This window comes from Melopsittacus undulatus, chromosome 6, assembly GCF_012275295.1.
Source record: "Melopsittacus undulatus isolate bMelUnd1 chromosome 6, bMelUnd1.mat.Z, whole genome shotgun sequence".
Lineage (NCBI taxonomy): Eukaryota > Metazoa > Chordata > Aves > Psittaciformes > Psittaculidae > Melopsittacus > Melopsittacus undulatus.
In genome coordinates, this window is record NC_047532.1 from 30393796 (window position 1) to 30416545 (window position 22750).

General features: G+C 41.2%; 1 protein-coding gene across 5 annotated transcripts in view; it reads left to right on the forward strand.

Annotated features, from left to right (window-relative positions):
• ACBD6 (acyl-CoA binding domain containing 6) overlaps positions 1 to 22750 on the forward strand; it is a 90318-nt gene that overhangs the window by 33350 nt on the left and 34218 nt on the right. For all 5 annotated transcript variants that reach the window (XR_004080309.2, XM_031047296.2, XM_031047295.2 and 2 more), the window contains exons 5-6: positions 2545 to 2650; positions 8564 to 8653. Coding sequence is in view for 4 of the 5 variants with exons in the window: in XM_031047296.2 (XP_030903156.1) it covers positions 2545 to 2650; positions 8564 to 8653 (196 nt within the window). In the remaining variant the exon portion in view is untranslated. The remainder of the gene's footprint in view (positions 1 to 2544; positions 2651 to 8563; positions 8654 to 22750) is intronic.

Below are 22750 nucleotides of genomic sequence, written 5' to 3' on the forward strand. Positions count from 1 at the left end.
GCACCCCAACATTATTTGAGCAATATCTTAGAACATCATTTACTTCTGATTTCTGATGTGCCTCTATCTAGTTTTAGGCTTTTTCTACCAGTTCCCGGGCCTTGATGTTGACAATATCTGGAGTACAGCTTCACATGACTGGATTTTTTTTTTTTTTTTGCAGGTAAAATGTCTGTGGTCTGACTGCATGGACTTCTCAAACCTATTCAGGAAAGGGCTTGTTTCTCTATGTTAATATTTACAGAAAAGCTGGAGATAATATATGCTATTTTTGTTCTAAAAGGGGCATCAGATATAGAGATATGGTTTAAAGCTTAAGAAGTAAATGTGCAGTAAACAGATTAAATTTCCCAAAACCTTATTTTCAGGTGGGGAAATTGCTATTCTGAATTAATTCCTTTCTGGAGACTTCTGAAAGAAAAGTGTTTCTTTGGAAGGGGGATATATAGAGCATTTGAAGAGGTGGTTATTTGAGGAAAGCTAAATGATATCCAGATAGCTGTGTCAAGTTATTTCCCTTACAGGCAATAATATCCTTGGGAATGGACTGTAAAAGTCTTATCTAGAAGCTTTGGTAGGAAGATCGCCTGGGTTTGGTACAACAGTGTTAATATGTCCTCTCTCCACTGGTGCAGATCCTCCAGCACGCTCCCATTGGAGCACGGTCAGTTGCTTTCTCGCTGCCATGTACCTTCTGGTACCTCTTGTGCTGCTCTGTGAGGTCTGGCAGGGCTGAGCCACCCAGGTGCTGTAGCATGTGGAAATGCCAGTGCCCAGGCTGACGGGGTGGCATCACTGCTAAGGATGCTAGGCTCACAGCCTGAGCTCATGGTTGTGATGCAGAAAATCATCTGGGAGTAATTGAGGATGATTGTGGACTTCTCTAATAAGAAAAGACTGGGTTTCACTTTCTTACAGAAGAAAGAATGATCTGTAATAAAGTGTGTGTATGGCTGTGCAATGGGGAGAAAACTGCTGGAACCAAAGTACTGTACAGTGTCGTCTGAAAAGTAGCTTCACGCAAAGGCTGCTTTCAGCAGCCAAGGATGTGTTTGAGAGTTTTGACTAACAAGGTGGGACTGGAGGGACTTCCCAGCACGTCAAATCAGCCCTTGTTAGTAGGGGCAGGCATGTCTCATGACCTCCATCATGAATCTGTCAAGCTCCATCTTGAGCAATATAAGCTTTTTGCCTTTTCTAATCCCACCATGAGATTCTTTTTTCTTCAGAATTTTAAGTAATTGCATCTGAAGCATGCAGTGATCTGTTTCGCAGTGTATAGTGAGTGGACAAGACCTCCAACAAATAAGTTCATGGGAGACTGGTTAAGAAACTGGAAGACTTCTGTAATATCCCTAGACCAAAACATGAAATCTTGTGGGGCACCTAGCTCTTGCTTTTTTTTCAACTGCCATGAAACACTATCTCCAGTCACTCTTACAGAGCTCTTTTGTGATGTTTTGAGAATCTGTGAAATAACTTCATTAGGGGTTCTGTTTGGTTTGTTTGGACAGAAGTTTTATCATGTCTGAAGCCAGGGTATTGCTTTTACCTCTAGAAGAAACTATAGAGGTAACTGAAGCACCTATGACATCACACAACTTGATCTTCCTACCTGCAAGCAGGCCTAAGCAAGCATGTACTAGCATCCTAGCACAGACATGTGCTCGTCACTCTGCATATGCCAGCCTGCTGCTCTGAGCAGAGAACATGGTCAGGCTTTCTCTTAACACTGTCAGTTACAAACAGGAGTGTAATTGGGTCACTTGTAATTGGGTTACTTGCTGGTAAATAAAATAAAACCCAAGCCTTGTGGTCAGATTCCAAGACAAACACCAAAAATTTAACAAACCTCTTGACAATTACTTACCAAAGAGTACCTGGAAATAGCAGGCACCTGTTTTAATGCCACCAAAAAAACTACTTGCCCACTGTTCACCCCTTCACATACAGATGGCCAAGTTGTAGAGCTTGTCCTTTAGAGAAATCAAGAGTCTGAATGAGTTAAAGAGCAGAATAGACTGGAAAAAGGACCTGGGGAAGGCTGATAAGTATGCTTATCTGGATGCAGCCTCTAGCTACAAAAATCCTCAGGTCACTCTGAAGCTGGGAGGATCCAACTCTGGGATCAGATTGCTTTGAATGTATCCTGTTCCTTCTGCTTTTTCTTTTCCAAGCTATCATTAGTGGCCACTGTCTGAGATGGATGGCATTGGAAGGGGGCTTTGGTCTGACCCAGAGTGGTTATTACAAGTTTGTATAGCAGTTGTCTTCTGTGGGATTGCAGTGATTTACCACGGCTTGAATGTGGGTTTTGCTGGCTAACTTTATAGACTTCTTGTGCCAGTTCACAGGAGTAAGTTGACTTTTGTCATAGTGTAATGCTGTTAAAAACAAACCTTGTTTTCTAGGAAGTGGAATCCTGTCTTAACTTGGGGAAAAAAAAACATTATTCTACATGTGCACTAGTAGGTGTCTGTTTCAGTCCAGTGATTTGTGCTGTGCAGTAACACAGTGCTTCTTTTGCTTTTGTTTCCTGACCAGGGAAGAGGACAAGAACATTTTTGATTACTGCAGAGAAAACAACATTGACTATGTAACCAAAGCCATTCAATCAAAAAAAGTGGATGTGAATGCTACAGATGAGGAGGTATGGAGAGAAAAAGATAATGACCATCAATCTTTTAACTGTTTTGTGTGTTAATTCAGTGAAACTGCTTTGCAAAATTCTCGTCTGTCCAGCTGCTGTAATACCTTGTTAGAACAAATACTTGGTCATTGAGACAGGGTTAATCTATTTGAAAATAGCTTTCAATTGTGTTTCTAGTAGTGTGGATGTACTAACTGATGCTGTAACATATCAGAAACTTACTTTCTATATTATTTTCAGCAATGCCAGCAGCCACTTGCAGGATAACATTTGGTAAATATTTCCCTTTTCTGAGCTTGTATATTAAATGTGGCCAAATAGAAGTAGTGTGTGAGGCAAATAGCTTTTTTGACTGATGAACTATTCACAACTGAAGTAGGATTTCTGCCATGCCATCAGCATTTAATTGTTTCCAAGATGGAGGACAAATGAGTTTTACCAGCTTTCCAACTTCACAAAAACAGTGACATTGTCCAGACTTTCTCTGCTCATCAAGCTCAAAACACTGTTTCCCCATAAGGGGGGTAATGCAGGCATTGTCAGAAACCTCAAGAAAATAAGGGTTTAAAAACGTGAATTAGCTTGATCTCTTTCTTGGTGAAAATAGACACCTGGTGTGGACAGTTTATATCCTTCAGAAAATGTAGTGGTACCAGCTTTATCATCTTGGTTTTGATACTTGCATATTGCCACCTAGCCCTGCTTGTGGTCCATGCTGCTTTTGCCTGCTGCTTTCCAACACATTGTGTTCTGGTGAACAGATGAAGTGCTTATGCATTCATAGACTGAGACGCCACAAATTCAGTTGGGTTCTGCAGTAGCTCTAAGCAGATTCCTGCCCTCTGAGCCATGACAGTCCCGGCTGGGGCTCTGAATGCTGATGGCAGGGCCTTTTATTATTAATCAGGAATTCATGTGAATTAATTTTCAGAGGAGAGGAGAGATGGTGTTTATGATCAGGGTTGGAATTTTGCATCATAAATTCAATGAACTGAAATTGTCATGTGCCACACAGTCGCTGCAAGCGCTATTACTGAGCTTCATCCCTCCTTCTGCCAATCACACGTTGCGGAAGTAAATGTCCAGGGCAGTTCCACAGAACATGACGGAAGCCCTTTCATTAATAAAAGCCCATTTTTGGAGATCACACACTTGCAATAACTGTATAATAACATTATGTTAGCACTACTTCATTTCCACTGGCACGATGCTCTTTTGTAGTTCACGGTGTTCAGAAGCTGGTACCTTCCTTTGTGTTCAAGCAACAGATGTGCTTGCTCTCAGCCAAAATACTTACAAAAAAAAAAAACAAAAAGGTTGAAAGATAAAATATTTTTGTGTTCTAACAACATAAATGTTTAGAGTCAGATCTGAAGTCAGCCAAGTGATGTGGTCTTTGGGAATTACCCACAAGTCTCCGATATGAGTGAAGACCTACTTCTGAACTAATGGGCATTAATACATGACTATTTCAGAGTATGAAATTGCTTCAGCACAGATAAGAGCTGAAAGATCTACATACCTGTGAATGCCTCATGGGGAGGTTCCTACTGGTGCAAAATTCCCTTGTAGAGGAAATTCTCACAGCCTCAGTACTTTTTGGCTTACCCCAGCAAATGCTTAAACAGGCAAATAAGAAATTATTTTTTTTTATCCAAACATAGTTTCCATAATCTGGAGTGTAGCTTATTTTCCAGCATCGTACAGGTTGATTGAAGTTTTAGAACCCATTTTAGACTAGACATAACCCAGACTGAGCCATTGGTAGAGTGGAGTGTATGCAAGCATAATCTTGTCATTTTTATTAACTATTTTAGTGTTACTGTATAAATGCATCGTGCCATATCCAAAGATGCCTCTCCTAGCCCTCTGACCATAACTCACACTGTCAATCCTTTGATTTAAACACATATAAATTTAAAATGGCAGCAGGGATAGATACATGCAAGAGTTAACTTGTCATGAAACAAGATCTACAGAAGCACCAAACAGTCTGGTGCTAAACTGCAGCGACGCTAGGCTCAGACTTTTCTTGTACAATAAAGGCTTGACTGAGGTTGTAAGGTGTTTAGATTTTTATTTCTATGTGATGCATTAGTACCTTCCCTAATTGTATCCCTTCATTTGTGCAAATAAGTTAGTGAAAGAGGAAGAGGAATCAAGAACGTTTTAAAACGTTTAAAAATTAAAAATGTAAAATGGGGACAGACTAACTTACTTGAAGAAAAAGGATTTCAGAAAGGGCAACAGAAACCTTTGAGGTTTAGATAGATGGCAATTTTAAAGCATAAGTGGTCTTCTCACGAGAAATAGATCTTCATGTGCAGCATTCAAGCCATCATACCTGCTAACAGTTTGGATATAATAATCTTCAATTTAGAATTAAACAAATAATCTAATGACAGTAATCATGTACAATCTTCCATTTACTGTATCTAAATTGCGTGGAGTTCAGCGGAATAGCTTGCATTCACTTAGAAGTAGCACAAACTAAAACAACCTGTTTCTCTTGCGTATGTCAGCAGGACTAATGAAATAAGAAATGGACTGTGGCTGTGAAGTCACCACAGGCACATCCTGGTAGTATGGATTGCTTGCTGCCTTTTTGAGAACAATATTTGTTCAAGTTATAACAAACCAGAAACTGCTCAAAGGCAAAGATGAGTTGCTTTTGCTGTTTGTGCCCAAGAGCTGTGGAAGTTAGAGAATTTATTTTTAATTGTTGGAAAAATCTGAGTAAGCAAACATGTTACCTATGTACAATAGTTAAGCTACTGCCAAAATTTTAATGAAAGGCATCTGAAGTGATGCTTGCTTAGTCCCCAGTCCTTGTGCTTCTGAGATAGCAAATGCCAAATTGGTGCCAGCTTGCCAAGGAAAGGACAAGGGAGAAAAAAATGTATTTGAAGAAGGATCACATACTTCTGGATTTACAGGCTTACTCCCATTAGAAAGACTTCCCCAAATGTTTCAAAGGTGTGAAAGCAATTGACTTCCAAATCAAATCTGAAGTTTACCTCTATAATTGCAACAACTGTTTTTCCTATTAGGGTGGGATGCAGCCATTCTATATATATTTCTTCTTAATTACCAGTAATAAAACACTTGCCACAAGTTAGAGTGGCTCTCATTGCCATACAGCCATTACAGCTGCAAACATCGTGCCTAGAAGTATAGCTTAATATTGTAGCGCATCGTTCAGTTTAGCTTTGTTCTCCTCTTTCTCTGCTCTGGCTAATTGATGTGAAAATCATTCCCATCCATTTGTCTGCTGAGACTCAGTATATCGGAGACAAATCCCTGTCCTGTGCTTTGTTTGTGAACACCCTGTGACTTGGAGCTGAGCAAAATTGATGTGCTGTTGGCTTGAGAAACTGCTGCAGAAGCTGGCCAAGCTGGCAGCAGTTATCCAAGCAAAGCACAGAAGATTTAAGAGGCAGGGTTAGTGCAGTGGGGCTATTTTTATGCTTTTTTATTAAACAATTCAAAGGCAGGGGGAAATGCATCCTCTCAAGTAACTTCTGCAACAATTGTGTTTGAATTGTACAGAGGGAGTACCTTGATGTTGCTTGCGTTTAGTCTAGACCTCACTACTGCAGTGATTTCCTATATGAAATTATTCATACTTTTTTGAGTCTCACTGCTTAATGAAATGGTCATGTGGGAAGTGTTTTGGGAAAGCACAAGCTGTGGCTTTTAAGATTTCTGCCATGTTATTTAAAAACGCAAACACAAGTTATATGCTGATATAAAGCAGCAGCTGTGCAGACTAAAGAATTTTTCAATGTTCATAGGCCATATCCATGCTATGCAAAGAGTTGTATTGCACATTCAGTTTATCTTACTGCTAAGGGTAGGATGTGGAAGGAAGACATGGGAAACAAGTGGGCTTTTTGTAGCTGTATAGTTGCTTTAAGTACATTGGCTAGAACTCCCAAGCATTTTGATTTGCCTGATACTATGCACACAGTAGTGAATATTATATATAAGTCTCTTAGTAATGCTTTTTGTTATGCAATAAGTAGGTTGAGATTCTTCTGCACGTATTTTTACTTGCGCATCAGATAGTGTGCTCTTGTACAGGTCTCCAAAGTCCCTTATACCCTGTGTTTAGGGTATAGCATGCCGCAAGTATGCAGACATTTCTTGGGCAGAACGTGTCATCTTTTTAATAGTGCACAATTACAATGCAGAGCCATTTAAGTCACTAATTGGAAAATATTGTATCCATTTAGAATTACAGACAAAATATATAGGTAAGCAGTGTGTAATTACCCAAAGTGGAATTGGCCCAAGACTTGAAATCCATACTCCTGCAAATAGCACAAGGAGATTTTTAATGACTAAAGATAATCAGACTTCAGTTTCTTGTCTTGTTCAAAAGGCATTTGCAGCAGGACCAGCCTCCAGTGTCATGTAAAGGAGCCAGTTGCACAGTGCTGCAGTATCCTTGAGCTGGCAGCAGTGGCAGCACTGTCTCACAATCTGTTCGTTTATGTTTATTGATCTTAGCCAATTTCAGCACCAATAAAATAAGATTCTGCTTATACAGAGAGAAATGCAAACCAACCTATTATAGTCACTAATCTGTAATGTGAATTTTGCTATAAAGGATAGAAATGTCTGTATTGTGAATTGCACAGTAGTTACACATGTAATTACACATTTAATTACAGTATTATTCCTCTGGATATACATAGTGAAATGGAAATAATCTGTTGAAGTATTTATTGCTATTGTGCCTATTGCAGATAGTGCTTCTTTCTTTCAAAATAAACCTCTGTGGCACAAAACTGTTGGTATTTATCATACTGAAATCCTAAGCAGTTGCCAGTCAGAGATGAGTTAAGGATACTTAACACATGAATTAAAGATCTTTCCATGTTTACCAATTGTTTTAAATTTTATTCTTTCCTCCTTTTAGACTTTAATAGTGGTGTTGAGTACAGGAACATTAATCATTAAATGACATATGGGTATAATCAGTATTTCCATAGAAAGTCATTGTCAGAATATTCATTCTAACTCAAGGTTAATTAATGTAACATTAAAATTATGTGTTCCAAAAATTAGCTACTTCCTGGGTCAAAAAGCCTTCATTTCCTGACTTAAAAACATGTTCTACCTCTGCTGCCCTGCCCAAGAATATCCAGCAGAAGCAGCATGAGCTTTGGTTGCAGGTGTCTTCTGCCACTCCTGCTGTTTTGCCACCGTGGTCAGAAAATTGTTTCATAGTTATTATTAGTAGATAAATTAGTTCCTTACTTTGTTCCCTACTGCTCTGTCATGACATTTGTAACTGGGCATGGGCTAATTTAACTGACTTCATCTGTGAAGGTCTGTGACTGTTTTCTGTAGCATAATGGAAAACACAGATTGAATTGACAGTGTCACAGCTGGGGGGATGATTTTCTCGTTATCTACAGGGTGATTCCAAGGAATTCCCTATAAGTGTGCCACACTTGCTGTTCTAGCTCAGAGAGGCACCCATGAATCCAACTGCAAAAGCCTGGCTTCACTTTACTACTTCCTTAGCCTGTTCTGAGGCCATCTGGACTTTCAGTTGTGTGGGTCTGCCCTCAGGCACGTCCTAAGCCTCATTCCTGTGTCCTTTACAGACAGGAAGATCTGAACTTCCATTGCATGGTCCTCCTGTGGTGGCAGAGACATGCAGTGAGACTTCAGTTGCTAAATTAATAAAAATTGAAGTGTGTGTCACTTTTAACACTTCTATAATTATTCTGTAAGTCCGAATGAGGAGTAATAATATGTTACATACTAATACTAATGTAGCTTTTTTTTTTTTTTTAAAGTCTGGTAATTTTGTTATTGGTACTCAATACTTAATAGCAAGACTGTGATTCTCTGTGCTTCTTTTGGCCTGCTTTGTTAATTCTCTCCTGGATATTGTAGGGTCGGGCACTGCTTCACTGGGCATGTGACAGAGGACACAAGGAGCTGGTTTCAGTACTGTTACAACATGCTGCTGACGTTAACAGCCAGGTAAGAAAGGCCTAAGAAGTTTAATTTGATCAGTGTGTTATGTAGCCACTTGACCAAATGTTTTACATTAAATGGAATTCTCCCAAAACTGCATAGCTAGTTCTCTCAGGGTACTTATCACAGAGAAGAACATCGAAAAAGGTAACCTCAGAAAAATAACGGAATTTGGTTGCACAAAGTACATAGGAATAAGGGGCCTTTTTCATTCCTGATGAAACTTCTTGCAGTAAAATTGGTTGTAAATTGGCTGTGGCTTCCAATGTGACTTGTGGTACTGATGGCAAGAGGGATTTCCTGTGCATGAGACATTCGATAGATTCCTACAGACAGTGCATTTTCCAGTGTATTTTTTGTAACATTACACTCTCAGCAGAACTTAGTAAACTAATGGAAAGAGAATACCACTTTGCCTAGCAGAAAAGCACGTGGTAAGTGCCTGGTTTTGGCAGAGCATGCCACAGGAGGAAGTGATGCTTCATGTCACAATGTGGTGGGCATATGACAGCTACGGTAGGATCTCAGTACTGATTGAGGGCAAAGTCAAACAGCTTATACCATTTCCATGCTCACATACCCCACTCATCCCCTTGGGGGTCACTGTTTCTAGCACAGTTTGACTTAACATAAAGCAGCTTTTTAGCCACTATGCTTTACAGCCCATGTGTCTGAGTTTAACTAGAAGCAGTTTTATGGTACCTTAATAGACCAGACTGTGAACTGCATTGTGCTTTGCAAGTGGTTCATTCCGGCCAGCCAGCTTGAGTCTGCGTGTGCTTATGAGTCAATGCTCCTAGTTTTGTCAGCTTGTAGTTAAGGGTTGACCTGTGTAAATGAGATCATGTTTGGAAGTAATTGTCCAACATATTTCTGTTGAATTATGATTGACTGCTCTTTACCAGTATGGCACGCACTGGCTTTGCTCTCCTGCCCAGTTTGGACATAGATACACATCTGCTGACAAATTTGCTAGCTCTTACCAGTGAGATCTTAGGCAGCCTTGTGATAAATGCTTCAGGAATTTGTAAGAGGTGAACCTTATGCACAGTTGCAATCTGAAGACTTGTCAGCAGACCTGTAAGGTTCATGGGCTAGAAATAGCTGTGCTGGTATTTAGCACACATGGAATTATTGTAAAAAGAAGTCTTTCTTGCCTTTGCCTTGCATTAGGAAGCAGGGCTTCACAGTTGCTAGGGAGATCCATATCTTCATGCTTAGATGTTGGGTGATTTCAGTTGTAATGGATTTTGTGAGAGTTTTCCGTTACATGGAAGAGGGGCAGTGTAGCCAGTACAAATGGTGAGCTTTACATGCCTCACTGTCAAGGCTAGTTTGTTGCCTTTCACTTGGTGCAAGTGAGTGTATGTCAGATACATGTGGGAATAGCTTTGTATTGAAATCAGGGTGGAGTCAGGGCGGACACCTGCCAGTCCCCTTTGCCCTGCCAGCCTGGGAGATAGTTCTGTTTGGGATGCTGTACCACTGCAGCAGTCTGAAAAGTCACCCCTCTTTGACACTTGGCTCGTTTCTTTGGAGGTGAAGTCTGACTCGTAGAATAAAAGGCTGAAGGGAGAGTCATCTTGGTTTTCCCTGAGCATTCATTTTCTGTTAAATTCTTATCTTTTTTTTTACTTTTTGATCTATTGCACATTTTCTAACCAGATGATTTTTGGTCAGTAACAAAAGGTTAATAATAGCCGTAAAAAGAAAATCAATCTTTGATTTTTAATTTTTCCCCCCACCAAGGTAATAAAGGAGAATTTTTAGAAAGGTCTCTGTTTGCATGTGGGTATGTTCCCAGAGAAAGCAGACACATTTTTATTCTCAGTCATATATAAATTGCAATAACATTTCAAGACTTTGTGACCTAATGTTTATTTCTCTTTTTTATTTTGACCTTTACCCTGTAAGAACTCATCCAAAGCAAGAGCAGAAGGAATTTTAAGAGCAATCAGAAGAAAAAGGGAGAGGGAAAAAGCCTGGCTTCTTAACAGGTCATAAACATCACAGTGCCTGTTATGGGGGTTAAGTGTAAGGGAATCTCTGGCAACTTGAATCAGTGGCACTATTACTTCAGAGCAGTGCTCTCAGTAGAGGTTCCCTTCACAGGCTGCATCTCTGCCAGAGCCCAGGGCGTGCAAGCAGCCTCTGCAATTTCCACCCACTACTGAGCTCTTCAGGTGTTTTTCTGTCTTGTTCAATTTTGCAGCAGCACCTACATGCAGGCAGTGTGAAAGATACAGAATGAATCTGGGATTATGCTGATTATGAGCAGGTAGTGAAGGAGAAAAATGCTGTAAACCAGTTTATTTTTTTTAATTGCCTGTGTTTTTAGTATGCTTCTTAAAAGTTAGTCAAATAGCACGACAGATTTATGTTCTCTTCCATTACCTTTTTAATAAATGCTCTTTCTTGGCTCTCTTGGAATGTGCTTAGGTATTTAGCTGCTCTAAGCAGACTGTGACGGTGGTGCTCTGCTAGGCCACCTGGAGCAAAGCATACCAGTTCATTGTGCCCGTAGATGTGCCTTACTCACTTTTTGCTGCTTTTAGTTATCTTTGTGCTATCTATTGTCAAAGTACTAGCAGCCTCTGGATCAAGAGGCTCTGCAGGAGTCAACTTACTGCTCTTTGTTGATAAACGGACAGCTTGGGAGCAGGTGGAGAGGTTGCTTGGCTCTCTTCCTTCGTGTAGCATACTCAAAACTGCTTAAATTCTAGGAATAAACATACACTGCAATGTGCACTGCAGTGGTCCAGCGGCTGTTTTAAACAGTGGTACTGCAGTTTCAAAAAGGTAGTTCACTAAAGTCACTGAAAAGCTGCAGCCATTGAGTTCTCTGATTGTTAATAATTAACTCTAATAGCACATTTGAAAAGAGGTGGTAAGCGATTGCCATGGGCAAGGGGATATAGAAAGGCAACAGGCTGCTCTACTTTGTTGAAAAGTAGAACAAAGGAGCATTTGTGTAATTGAATTACCTAAATCTTCAGAGCTAGAGGCCATTTCAAAGTGGGTGGTGATATGGTATTTTGGAGCTCTGCTGGAAGTACCCAGAACTTGGGGCTCAGTCTGAAAACATCCTCTTTCCACTGGAACTGTTTGCCTAAAATGTAGGCTTCTAATTGAAAAGGAAGGGGAATATATTCATACCAGTTATGAAGTAGCTCAGCAACATGATTGTAATATCTATTTCTAGCTTTAAAATATATGAAGACATGGATAAGCTTTATTTGCAGAGGATGAGCAACAAAGGAAAACCTTTTTCCCCTACAGGGAGAGATACTCCTTGCAGTGTTTTCTCTGGCCTTGGAAAGGAGGTTTTCTGGGGAGGCACTGGATGCAAATTGTGCAGGACTGCATCCCAGCTTTGCACTCCCCTGCAGCTGTGCCATGGCATCCTCAGTGCTTCCCCTGCCAGGAACAGCAAGCTGGCCTGGTTGGATAATTTATTTGTCTTCATTTGTATCTGATGGTGCAGTACCAGTGTGGAGGAGACAGCAGAACTCGGCTCTGCTACTGGATGTTCAACAAGCTTTCAGGGGGTTTTCTTCAGTGTATTTAGAAGTTTAAGCACAGTGTACTGATTACACACTGTTAGGTGGAAGATTGCTCTTGGGGCAGGGTCTGACTGGTCACCTTCTGCAAGAGCAAGGCAAGTAAGTGAGCTAAAAAGGAGGATTTTGTCCTCTGGTGCAAAAGTCCCACATGATTGCTTGTCCTATGCAGGGAGCATTGCAGGTATACAAATTATTAGTGCTGTTTTAAGAAAGATGAAGGGCATCACAGTGTGGTGATTATTCAGTGAGAGAGAGAAAGATATCAAAACAGAAGACCATAGACTCTCCTCCTGGACTTGCTGTGGCTGCACCTTGTTCCATTTGTGGGTACTCTGCTCCAAAATAATAATCTGTGTGTTCAGGATATTCCCTTGGGAATGCATGCAGAACTACCCTGGAGTGATTGCCACAAATCAGTTCACTTTGAAAAAGATTTTCAAGCCTATCTGGCCGCTTGAACAAGTCTTCAAATAAATACTGTTATTTTTAAGTGGAACTGTATCTCTTGGCACAGGATAGATAATTGAGAGCTCTGTACATATCTATGTAGTAGAACAGCTGAGTTAAAATTGTATCTAGATATTTTATGATTTTTAAACTACGTCATTGTACAGTTCTGTTAATCATCAGTGCTATGCTAATAATCTGTGTATGCTAAAATTGTGCTATAATTATGATAAGGATGAAAAAAGCGATAACTTGTCTTCAGTTTTTATTTTTTGACCTTTCATTTTCCTAGTAAAGGTGCAGATCACTGTACTGAGCTTTCCAACTGCTTGTCAACAAGTTCTCAAGGGTCACCCATGGACCCTTGGAGGTTTGACAAGGCAACTTGAGAAGGAAAGCTGAAACCCATCAGATTAGAAAACTGTTGCTAGTATATGCAGATTTTTATTTTGTTTTAATTTAATTTAATTTTTTATTTTTATTTTATTAATATATATCAGTCATTTCAGTGAAAAGCACCTAGTGTGTGTGCTGTCTGCAGAGAAGACCTGGTTGCTTTTGGTGCTAATTTATCTGTGTATATGTATATCAATGTATCTTGAACCAATTCATGCAAGGCTGCAGAACTGTCTGAAGTCACGCTTTCTTGTGTGTAATTTTGAGTTAGCTGGATTTTTTTCTTGTTTTCCTTCTTTTTCTTTTTTTCCTAAAAGATGTCTAGAGTAGCAGGAAGAATGTGGATGCCTCCCCAGCTTGTCTTTTTTTCCCAGTCCCCTGCAGCACATCACTCACAGGCAGCCACTTTCCTCTTGTGTATTTGCATGCTAACACACTTGTGAGTCAGAGGGGGAACATGGAGTAGCCATTCCCTTAAAAATACTTTAACTCACATCCTCATAGGGGAAAAAAAAAATCTTTTCAAATGAAGACAATGCAAACATAATAAATGACAGGGAGGGTTCATCTCCCTCATGACTCAATCCTTCTCAAACAACATTATTATTGACTGGCCTATTGGTTGCCAAAAAGGAAAATCAATTGTACTAGAAGTAGTTGCTGGGCCACAGATCATGGTCCTAACCCAGCAGAGGCAGGTTGATTTTTATCAACTATCCAAAGACTAATTTCCACCATTAGCTAAAAATGAAGTCAAAATTATGGATATGTTGGAGATTGCTAAGATTGGTGATCTGTTGGGTTTTATTTGTATGTTTTTTCTATTTTCCTGTGTGACTCTAAAAGGATTGTGTCTATATAGAATAAAAAGCAAGAAAAAAAAACCCAAGGAAAAGTCAGGGCTGCTTGCCTGCCTTTTTCAGTATTGCTCATTTTGATTTCACAGCAAGAATACAAACTGCTTCAGTCTTTGCATGGGCCTTGTACTGGAGTCATTGCATAGACATTTTAAAATTAAGCTGGTTTTAGCAAACACACATTCATTTGCTGCCTCTCACACCAAATATAGGTCATGCCCTCATTTTTCTGTATCTACAGGGAGATGTTGCAGCAGTGTGGGCATCTTGACTTTTCTGACCAAGGACCAAAGTTCCAAGGCTGTATCTACACAGCTTTCCCCCTCCCCACTGAATATGTTGTGTGTGTCCATGCAGCCTACCACCTCTGCTGCAAGCTGATCAGCACAAACACACTTGTAAGTAGGATGCCAGCTGCTAAAGTACTCTGCTATTGTGGCCATTCTCTGAACCTGGCTGAGATTAAAAAGGAAAATGTCTGAGCCTTGTGCCCTTGCAGCTAATGTCCCTGGTATAAATTTTCCCCTAAATATGCTAAAAGCTTGGCTCATAAAGCCAGAAGGGATCCTGTCCTGAATCTGATGATTGCTGCAGAAGGTTTGGCGTACTTATGCTCGCAGTAAGCAAAGGATGTTGCAGGTACTGCTGAATTGACCATTGCTGCAGTAGGAAGGTAGAGTGTAAAATAGATGGAGACACTGTTTAAACGAAGATGAAATGCAAAGCAATGAGAGCAGAATTATTAAACGTGGTAGTTTTCTTCTTCTCTTATACCCACTCCCTCCAGTCCCTGTCTTAGTATTTCTGTAGTCAGCTTTGCCAGGCAGATCTCAGAAGACTGCAGGCTCATACACCTTTAGTCTTGACACTGTTGCCAATGGGTGTGAAAGCCATTAGCCAAAAGAAAGGAGAGATCTGCTTAGTGACAGGGGGTAGCTTTCTACATTAAAGCATTGACATGGTGCCAGTCACACAGTTATTAGAAGTGGCACAGCTCCATGTCTCTCCTGTGGGCCTCTCTGTGGAATGTAGATTGGCAGCAGGTTGAATGTTAAATGGTCACCACTCAGCAGATGCTGATTTTACCTACTAGGAGAAAAACCCCTTTCAGCAGAAACATTTGCAAAATATTTGCAGCTCTGAATATACGTGTCAAGATGCAGAGATTTATCCCCAGTTCAGTCTCCAGACTGAAGACACCTCAAGCCTCATCAACGGAAACTGTAGGTTGTACAGGTGATACTTGCTTCTGCTTGTGCAGGCTAGGGTTTTTTTGCATTGTTTCTTCCCATCTTCCAGTTTGATATGTACAGTCTTTGTTTCTTCTGCTCCCTGTAGACATATGAATCATTGCTTTCTTGCTGGTGCAGCAAAGCAGTTGGCACGCTTGCTCAGGCAGTATGCATGCAGCATTGCCTGCAAAGCAGGCTCACCAGCTGAGAAAGCAGCTGCAGGCTTCTGTGATGTTCCAGCAGTGATTTCAGGGTCTGCACACAGTCCTTTCAACCACTACATGCAAAAGCTGTTTGAAAAGAAAAATCCAAGGGCTGGTCCTGAAAAAAAAAAGGCAGTGGTTTTTGCTGCTCTACCCTCAAGACCTAAAGCTTCTTTCAGGGTAATCAAAATGCAGGGTTTAAAGCTGGGGCTGAGGACAGCAGCATATGTTAGTGGATTGTTGTGACAGTGCATGGCTTTGTGGCCATCACCTGGTATTGAGGGCTGTGTTGTGCAGAGGGATGCCCTTTCCGTGGACCCTGCTGGTGCAGGAGAATGCAGCCTGGCAGTAGACATATAGTTTTAGCTCAGCAGCTGGGAGCCTTGTGCCTGTTTCCGTGCCTGACCAGCACAGCTGTTTTGTGGTATAATGGCTGGAATTTCTGCTGATACTCAAAATACGCAGAGGACGGGATCAGTGAGCTTTGAGGTCAGTGCAGATGGCATCATGGTGCTGCATATGTTCTGCTGCAGAGAAGAAACAGGTGTTTTACTCCCTAATGCGTTCATATGTCTTTGCAGAGGCAGGAAAAAGCCTCAGCTTGAATGCTTCCCTGTGAGGACATGGGATGGCCCCATGTCACTTTGTCTCTCTGAAATAAGCATGTTTTAACACCTGTAATTCATGAAGTCATTGTTGAAAATGCTTTAGCCCCTCATTAAGGTGTTTGGTTAACTTCACAAACAGGATACCACCGGCAGTAGAGCTGGTTTTTCAGGCGAATGAATCACCATTGGAATGATCTCTAATCACCATAGGAATGGTCTCTAGCCTTGCTTCATTTCCTATAGCCTTTGTGTCACCTCTCCCTGTCAGAGGAACTGCCAATCAGCCACTCGTTGCTCAGGAGACATGGTTCCTAGGTTCCTAGAACATTTTTTTTTTTTTATTCAGCCTCTTGAAAAAGCTTTCCCTGGTTTCATGGAGTTAAATTCTGCCACTCACATTCTCCTTGAGGACTTTTCAATCAGAGCGACTCTGGGTTTACTTTCCAAATGGGATTTTGTATTCATCTGTTGTCAGCAGTTGTGTCTTCCAGTTTGCTCTAAAAAACAAAACTAAAAAAACCCACGTACAACAAAACCCAACCAAAAAAAAAAAAAAAACCAACCAAACAAAACCCAGTTCTGAGTGCATCATTGGGGCATCTTGAATTTGCAGGCTTTGCTTCAAAGTGCTTGTGGTAGTTTTCCTAAATAAGATTGTTCTAACACTTTAGGTGTCAGGGAAATAATTCTTTATGCTTATTTTGCTTAGATTTTAAATAAGATTTTTTGTGATCGTAGCTGTTTCTTGATTCCATGAATTTTAAGTGGCAAAAGAGCACTTGAAATGGCAAAGCTAATTTAAGAGGTTCCTGTTTCTCAACTTGTAAATCCTAATTCTGCATCCATGAGCATACCTGTCAGTGCAGAAGTCTTTCTAGCTCAGTATCACGTCTCCAGTGGCAGAGAAGAGTGAATGCTTAGGGGACAGAGTAGGGTAAGCATACAGTGATCATTTCATGTATTTTCCCAGAGTCTGTGGGTTGGAGGCTTCCTGAACCATTGGCATTATCTTTGTGCTCTGAATTTTTCTTTGATAAATTTATTTTCATCCCTCTTTGGATTTCCAACCTTTTATGCCAGCGGGAGTTCTGTAGTTTAACTGTGCATTTGCTTTGCACTGGCCACAATCATTTCATGTGAGAGCCCATCGTTCTTGTGTAATAAGAAACAGTAATTGTTCCCTCAGTTACCTTCTCTGTCCTGCTTTTGACTTTATTGGCCTCCTTGAGTCCCCTTGATCACTTCTTTGTCAGACTGAGGAGTTTAATCTATTTAATCCTACCCTATTTGGAAGCTTACCCATTGGGTAACTTTGTTCATTGTCATTCTTTGAATAATTTCTTCTGTATTTTCTTTCGGGTGAAGGGAGTAGCACTTCTCTTAGTGCCCAAGCTGTAAATGCAATATGAAGTTTAATAAAGCAATATAAGGACGTTTTCTTACTTTCTCTTTTTTTTCCCTACCCAAATGCTTCCTCATTGTTTGCCTTTTATTAACTACCATTGAGTACTGAACTGGTATTACAATAAAGCTGGCTATAATAACACATGATCTGTTCCTGCAGAGGTAATAGCTAGTTCAGATAGTTCAGAGCCCATTGCTGTGGATTTAGACTAAAGATTGTTTTTTCACATGTGTGTTACTTGGTGTTTATGAGCACAGAATTTCATCTGCATTATTTTTACCCTGTCAATCTGAGATCCTTTTGTAGCATCTTATAGTCAGCTTTTGGCTTAACAGGCTTGGATGCTGCACTCTCAGGCCTGCTTCCCCTGTTCATTTCTGTGGGCTGAACAGCCCAGGCTCTTGCCATATGCCTCAGAGACTCCAGTGATCACCAGCAGTTGTGCAAGCTTGTTGTTTATTCCTATTCAGTCTTTACTTTTGCAATCAGTTATAAAGGATGCAAAGACTTTCCCTCTTTCTCTATGACAGTATCATTTAATAGCCTTTGGTGAGAGAATTTATTAAAAGGCTATTGGAAATCCATGTGAACAGGCATCCTTGCTGGTATGAAGGATAGCAGAAGTCTTGGTGGTCCGTTCTCCCTCTGTCTCTCACAGAGAGACTGCTCAATTGCTCTCTTTTGCAACAAAACAAATAAATCCTATCCTGGATTGACCTTCTGGTTTATCTAACAGACCTGTCCCAGCTTAGATATCCCATGTTGTAATGGGTTTTCTATCATCTTACAACAACGCTCATCTTAGCTGGTATAAATCACCTTGTCCTGTGAAGGTTTTCTCGCAAAATAATGGCATGAACTTACATGAAGGTGGAAAGTGCACTGAAGTTGTCTGCCACATTTGTTCTCAGCTTAGGAGCTGGCTGTCTGCAAGCTGGGCATCAGTGTTGAAAGAATTGGTAAACTTCCATCATCTAAACCTGCTTCTGCTGTTCCAGCCAATTAAACATTAAAATGAGCATGACAAATAAGTGTTCATTTATGGGTCAATAACTCTGTAGTATGTCTGTGACATGGCTGGCCAAGACAATCCATTTCAGTACAGGCCTGGGCAACCCGACATCTTCAAGTATGTAATTGCTTTTATAGGGAAAGAGAAGTAATAAGGATAATGTAGCTATCAGGCCCCGACTCACTAGTTCAGAAACTTCCCCTTGCCAGTCAAATGTCTTTGGTATTCAACCCATTTTTGGCTCGTTCCAAAGGCATTGTTATGATGTCAGAAAACACCCTGATGGCTGTATGCGTTTTCTCCTGTGTTAGATATTACCTTCTTGAAGACACTTGGTGTTGTCCACCAGCCAATTAGCTATCTGTATGAAGAGCCCTCAGTGCACGTTTTATGGCAGTAGACAGGGTTGCCTTGTCCCTTTCTTTTCCTTTCCCTTCCCCCTCCCCTATTATATATATATTTCCTCAGCACTATTAGATTATTAAATGCTTAATGACTATTCCATTCCTGCTAACTATACTTTTGATGAGCTGCAGTAATAAAACTTTGTAACAGCAAAGTGTGTATCTGGTTCCTTTATAGGAAGGGCACATTTGGGGAGCTGAAGTAATGGGGGATAAAACTCAATTAATGAATAGAAATAAAAAGAAGTAAATGAGGTAATCAAACTCAGAGAAATTAGTATTGGCAGGTTCTGAATGATGCTCTTGGATGAACAATCTTTCAAAATCCTTCCTTGTATGCTGCTGCTGTCTCTTTATTTATTATTAAAATAACACGATCCATGAGGCACTCGGGGTGACTCCCAGCCTAGCTAATTCTAATTAATCCAGTCAGGGAGAGCAGCAGGGTAAGTGGAGCAGTCTATCGGATTGAAATTCATAACTTAATTGAGGTCAAAGTCCCGGGTTGGGAGAACAAAAGTCTTTCGCTGGGACCAGGCAGATCAATAACAATAAATATCTGGCTTGGATGCAAGTAGCTTATAGTGACGGATTATCTGACATTGGCCAGAGGTCTTGGTCTTGTTCAGGGCAAGGTCCGATGGCATGTACAGTATAGGGTGACTTCCGTCAGTGTTCCCTCCAAAATTCTGAAGAACCTGTAAAGGTCTCATGGGAGCCGCAGAAGGATGCCCATAAAGAAGCCCATGTGAGTCATGATGAAATTTGGATTTGGTTTCTCATGGTATGGGTGTCTCACCAGTATCACAAGGGCATGTGTCACATTAGTGGTGATGGAGGTTGGAAGAAGTTGCTCAGGCTTACAGGAACTTGGAGCTAAATCATAGCTTGTCCAGAGAAAGACCTTTAGAACAGGGGGAAACTGAGTAGTAGATTGATGGGCTTTATGCCAAGTCTGTATTTATAGCATGTTTACATAAGAGGAGGGAGGAAGGTTGGAAGAGGGAAGTGTAAATAATCATTAAGATAGATTTGTAGTGTGAGAGAAACCAGCACAGGCAGATGTGGTATTGCCTGTTCTTCAGTCGGTGTCTCTGCTCTGATCTCCAAAATGTTCTGTTTGTGGGGGTTTGTATGTGCTAGCAATGGCTGGTTTCCCAAGCCCTTACCTAACCATGGAATGACTTTTGGTGTTGACTACAACACTGATCCCCTAACTCCAAAGGTGGGAAAGAAGGGGGAGATCCTAGCATGAGACTTGTGACATTAAAGTGTGTGGACAGCATCCCCTATAAGTAGGTACTGAAGTATTTGTCGATGCTAGCAACTGATGAAGCTTCTCTGAACCTTCAAATAAGTCAGTACTTCAGCTGCAGTTCAATATTAAAATGCAGTCTTCACCCAGTCTGTTATTAATGCAATGTTTATGCAGATCTGACTGTTCTGCTGGTATCATCTTTGGAGAGGGCAAATACTGCTGTAGTCAGCAATTGATACATACCTGATGGATGTTGTTCTGCCAATGTACTTCAACACAGCTTGGAAAAGAGATGGAAACCATAGCTTGGATGCAGCCAGTGACTTAGTTTGTCATACCTGCTCTTCACATTAGCACTGCATAAGTCTAAAGCTTATGTTAATGTCCGTCTTGTCAAAAATGTTCAGATCTCTTTGGCTCCCCTGTTCAAGTTTAGAGGTCTAAGCCAAACACCTTGTCAGATCAGCTTTCACGTTTTAATCTAATAAACAGCTGTTGATAATTGGCTGTGTATAAATAGTTGCTGTACTCTCACACCTTTTGAAACTGTCTTTGAAAAACACCTCTTGTTTTCCACTGTAGGACATTTGCTTCACATGGTTAGAATGTAGTTAACAAGGCAGCAGTTCATTCATGTCCCATTCCCAGCACAACCTCAACCTCCTTCCCTTAAGTTGGTGGATTAATTCTGTAGGCTTCTGTTGCGTTGCTTGTGCACTCCTGCTTCCTTCCTGCCCAGCTGGGACAGGAGGAAAATGAAGTCCCTGAGGCTGTTAAACACAGTTGCAAACAAAACTGCATTGACAATTATCATATGGAGAGGATGGTTGAGTAATTTATTTAGAATACTTTTAAAAACTTAACAGAAAAATCCAGACGTACCACAGTGCTGAATAACTCACCACTTAACAGTAATATGTTGTGAACAACATGTCTGAAATGTACAGAACTTTGAGATGGATATTTCCCTTTAGTTTTACCATCTTTAAGAACCTGGACATACACAAGTCCATGGGACCTGATGAAATCCATCTGCGGGTCCTGAAGGAGCTGGCAAACAAGGCTGTTAAGCCACTGTCCATAATATTTGAAAAATCGTATCAGTAGGGTGAAGTTCCCGACGACTGGAAAAAGGGAAATATAACCCCCATTTTCAAGAAGGGGAAAATGGATGACCTGGTGAATTACAGACCAGTCAGTCTCACCTCTGTGCCTGGCAAAATCTGGGAGCAGATTCTCCTGGAAAGCACCCTAAGGCAGAGGAAAAACAACAAGGTGCTTGGTGACAGCCAGCATGGCTTCACTAAGGGGAAATCCTGCCTGAACAATCTGGTGACCTTCTATGATGAGACTACAGAACTGATGGACAGGGGTGGAGCAGTTGATGTCATCTACCTGGACTTGTGCAAAGTGTTCGACACTGTCCCACATGACATCCTTGTCTCTAAATTGGAGAGACATCTTGGGGACTTGATAAAGTTTATAAGATAAATGACACAGACAGCCTTCCCAAAGCAAGCTAATATTTAATAAGAATCCAGAGTACTGTATGGCTAATAGTGGCTAATACAGCCAAACCACACATAAGTGATCAGAAGTGACTGTTCTCCCTCATCATCGCTTCTAAATTGGAGAGACATCATTTTGATAGGTGGACCACTCGGTGGATAAAGAACTGGCTGGATGGCCACATGCAAAGAGTTGTGGTCAATGGCTCAATGTCCAGGTGGAGACCAGTAACGAGTGGTGTCCCTCAGGGATCGGTGTTGGGATCGGTCTTGTTCAACATCTTTGTTGGTGACATGGACAGTGGAATTGAGTGCACCCTCAGCAAGTTTGCTGATGACACCAAGCTGTGTGGTTCAGTTGATACGCTAGAGGGAAGGAATGCCATTCAGAGGGAGCTTGACTCACTTGTGAGGTGGGCTGATGCCAACCTGATGAAGTTTAACCATGCCAAGTGCAAGGTCCTACACCTGGGTCAGAGCAATCCCAGGCACAGCTACAGGCTGGGCAGAGAAGAGATTCAGGGCAGCCCTGTGGAGAAGGACTTAGGGGTGTTGGTTGATGAGAAACTTAACATGAGCCGGTTTCACTGTGCACTTGCAGCCCAGAAAGCCAACCGTATCCTGGGCTGCATCAAAAGGAGCGTGACCAGCAGGTAGAAGGAGGTGATCCTGCCCCTCTGCTCCGCTCTCGTGAGACCTCACTTGGAGTGTTGTGTGCAATTCTGGTGTCCTCAACATAAAAAGGACATGGAACTGTTAGAACAAGTCCAGAGGAGGCCACGAGGATGACCAGGGGACTGGAGCACCTCCTGTATGAAGACTGGCTGAGAAAATTGTGTCTGTTCAGCGTGGAGAAGAGAAGGCTGAGTGGAGACCTCATAGCAGCCTTCCAGTGTCTGAAGGGGGCCTGTAAGGATGCTGGGGAGGAACTCTTCCTTAGGGACTGTATTGATAGGACAGGGGGTAATGGGTTAAAACTTAAACAGGGGAAGTTTATATTGGATATAAGGAAGAAATTCTTTACTGTTAGGGTGGTGAGGTACTGGAATGGGTTGCTGAGGGAAGTTGTGAATGCTTCATCCCTGGCAATGTTCATGTCCAGGCTGGACAGAGCCTTGTGTGACATGATTTAGTGTGAGGTGTCCCTGCCCATGGCAGGGGGGTTGGAACCACATGATTTTAAGGTCCTTTCCAACCCTAACTATTCTGT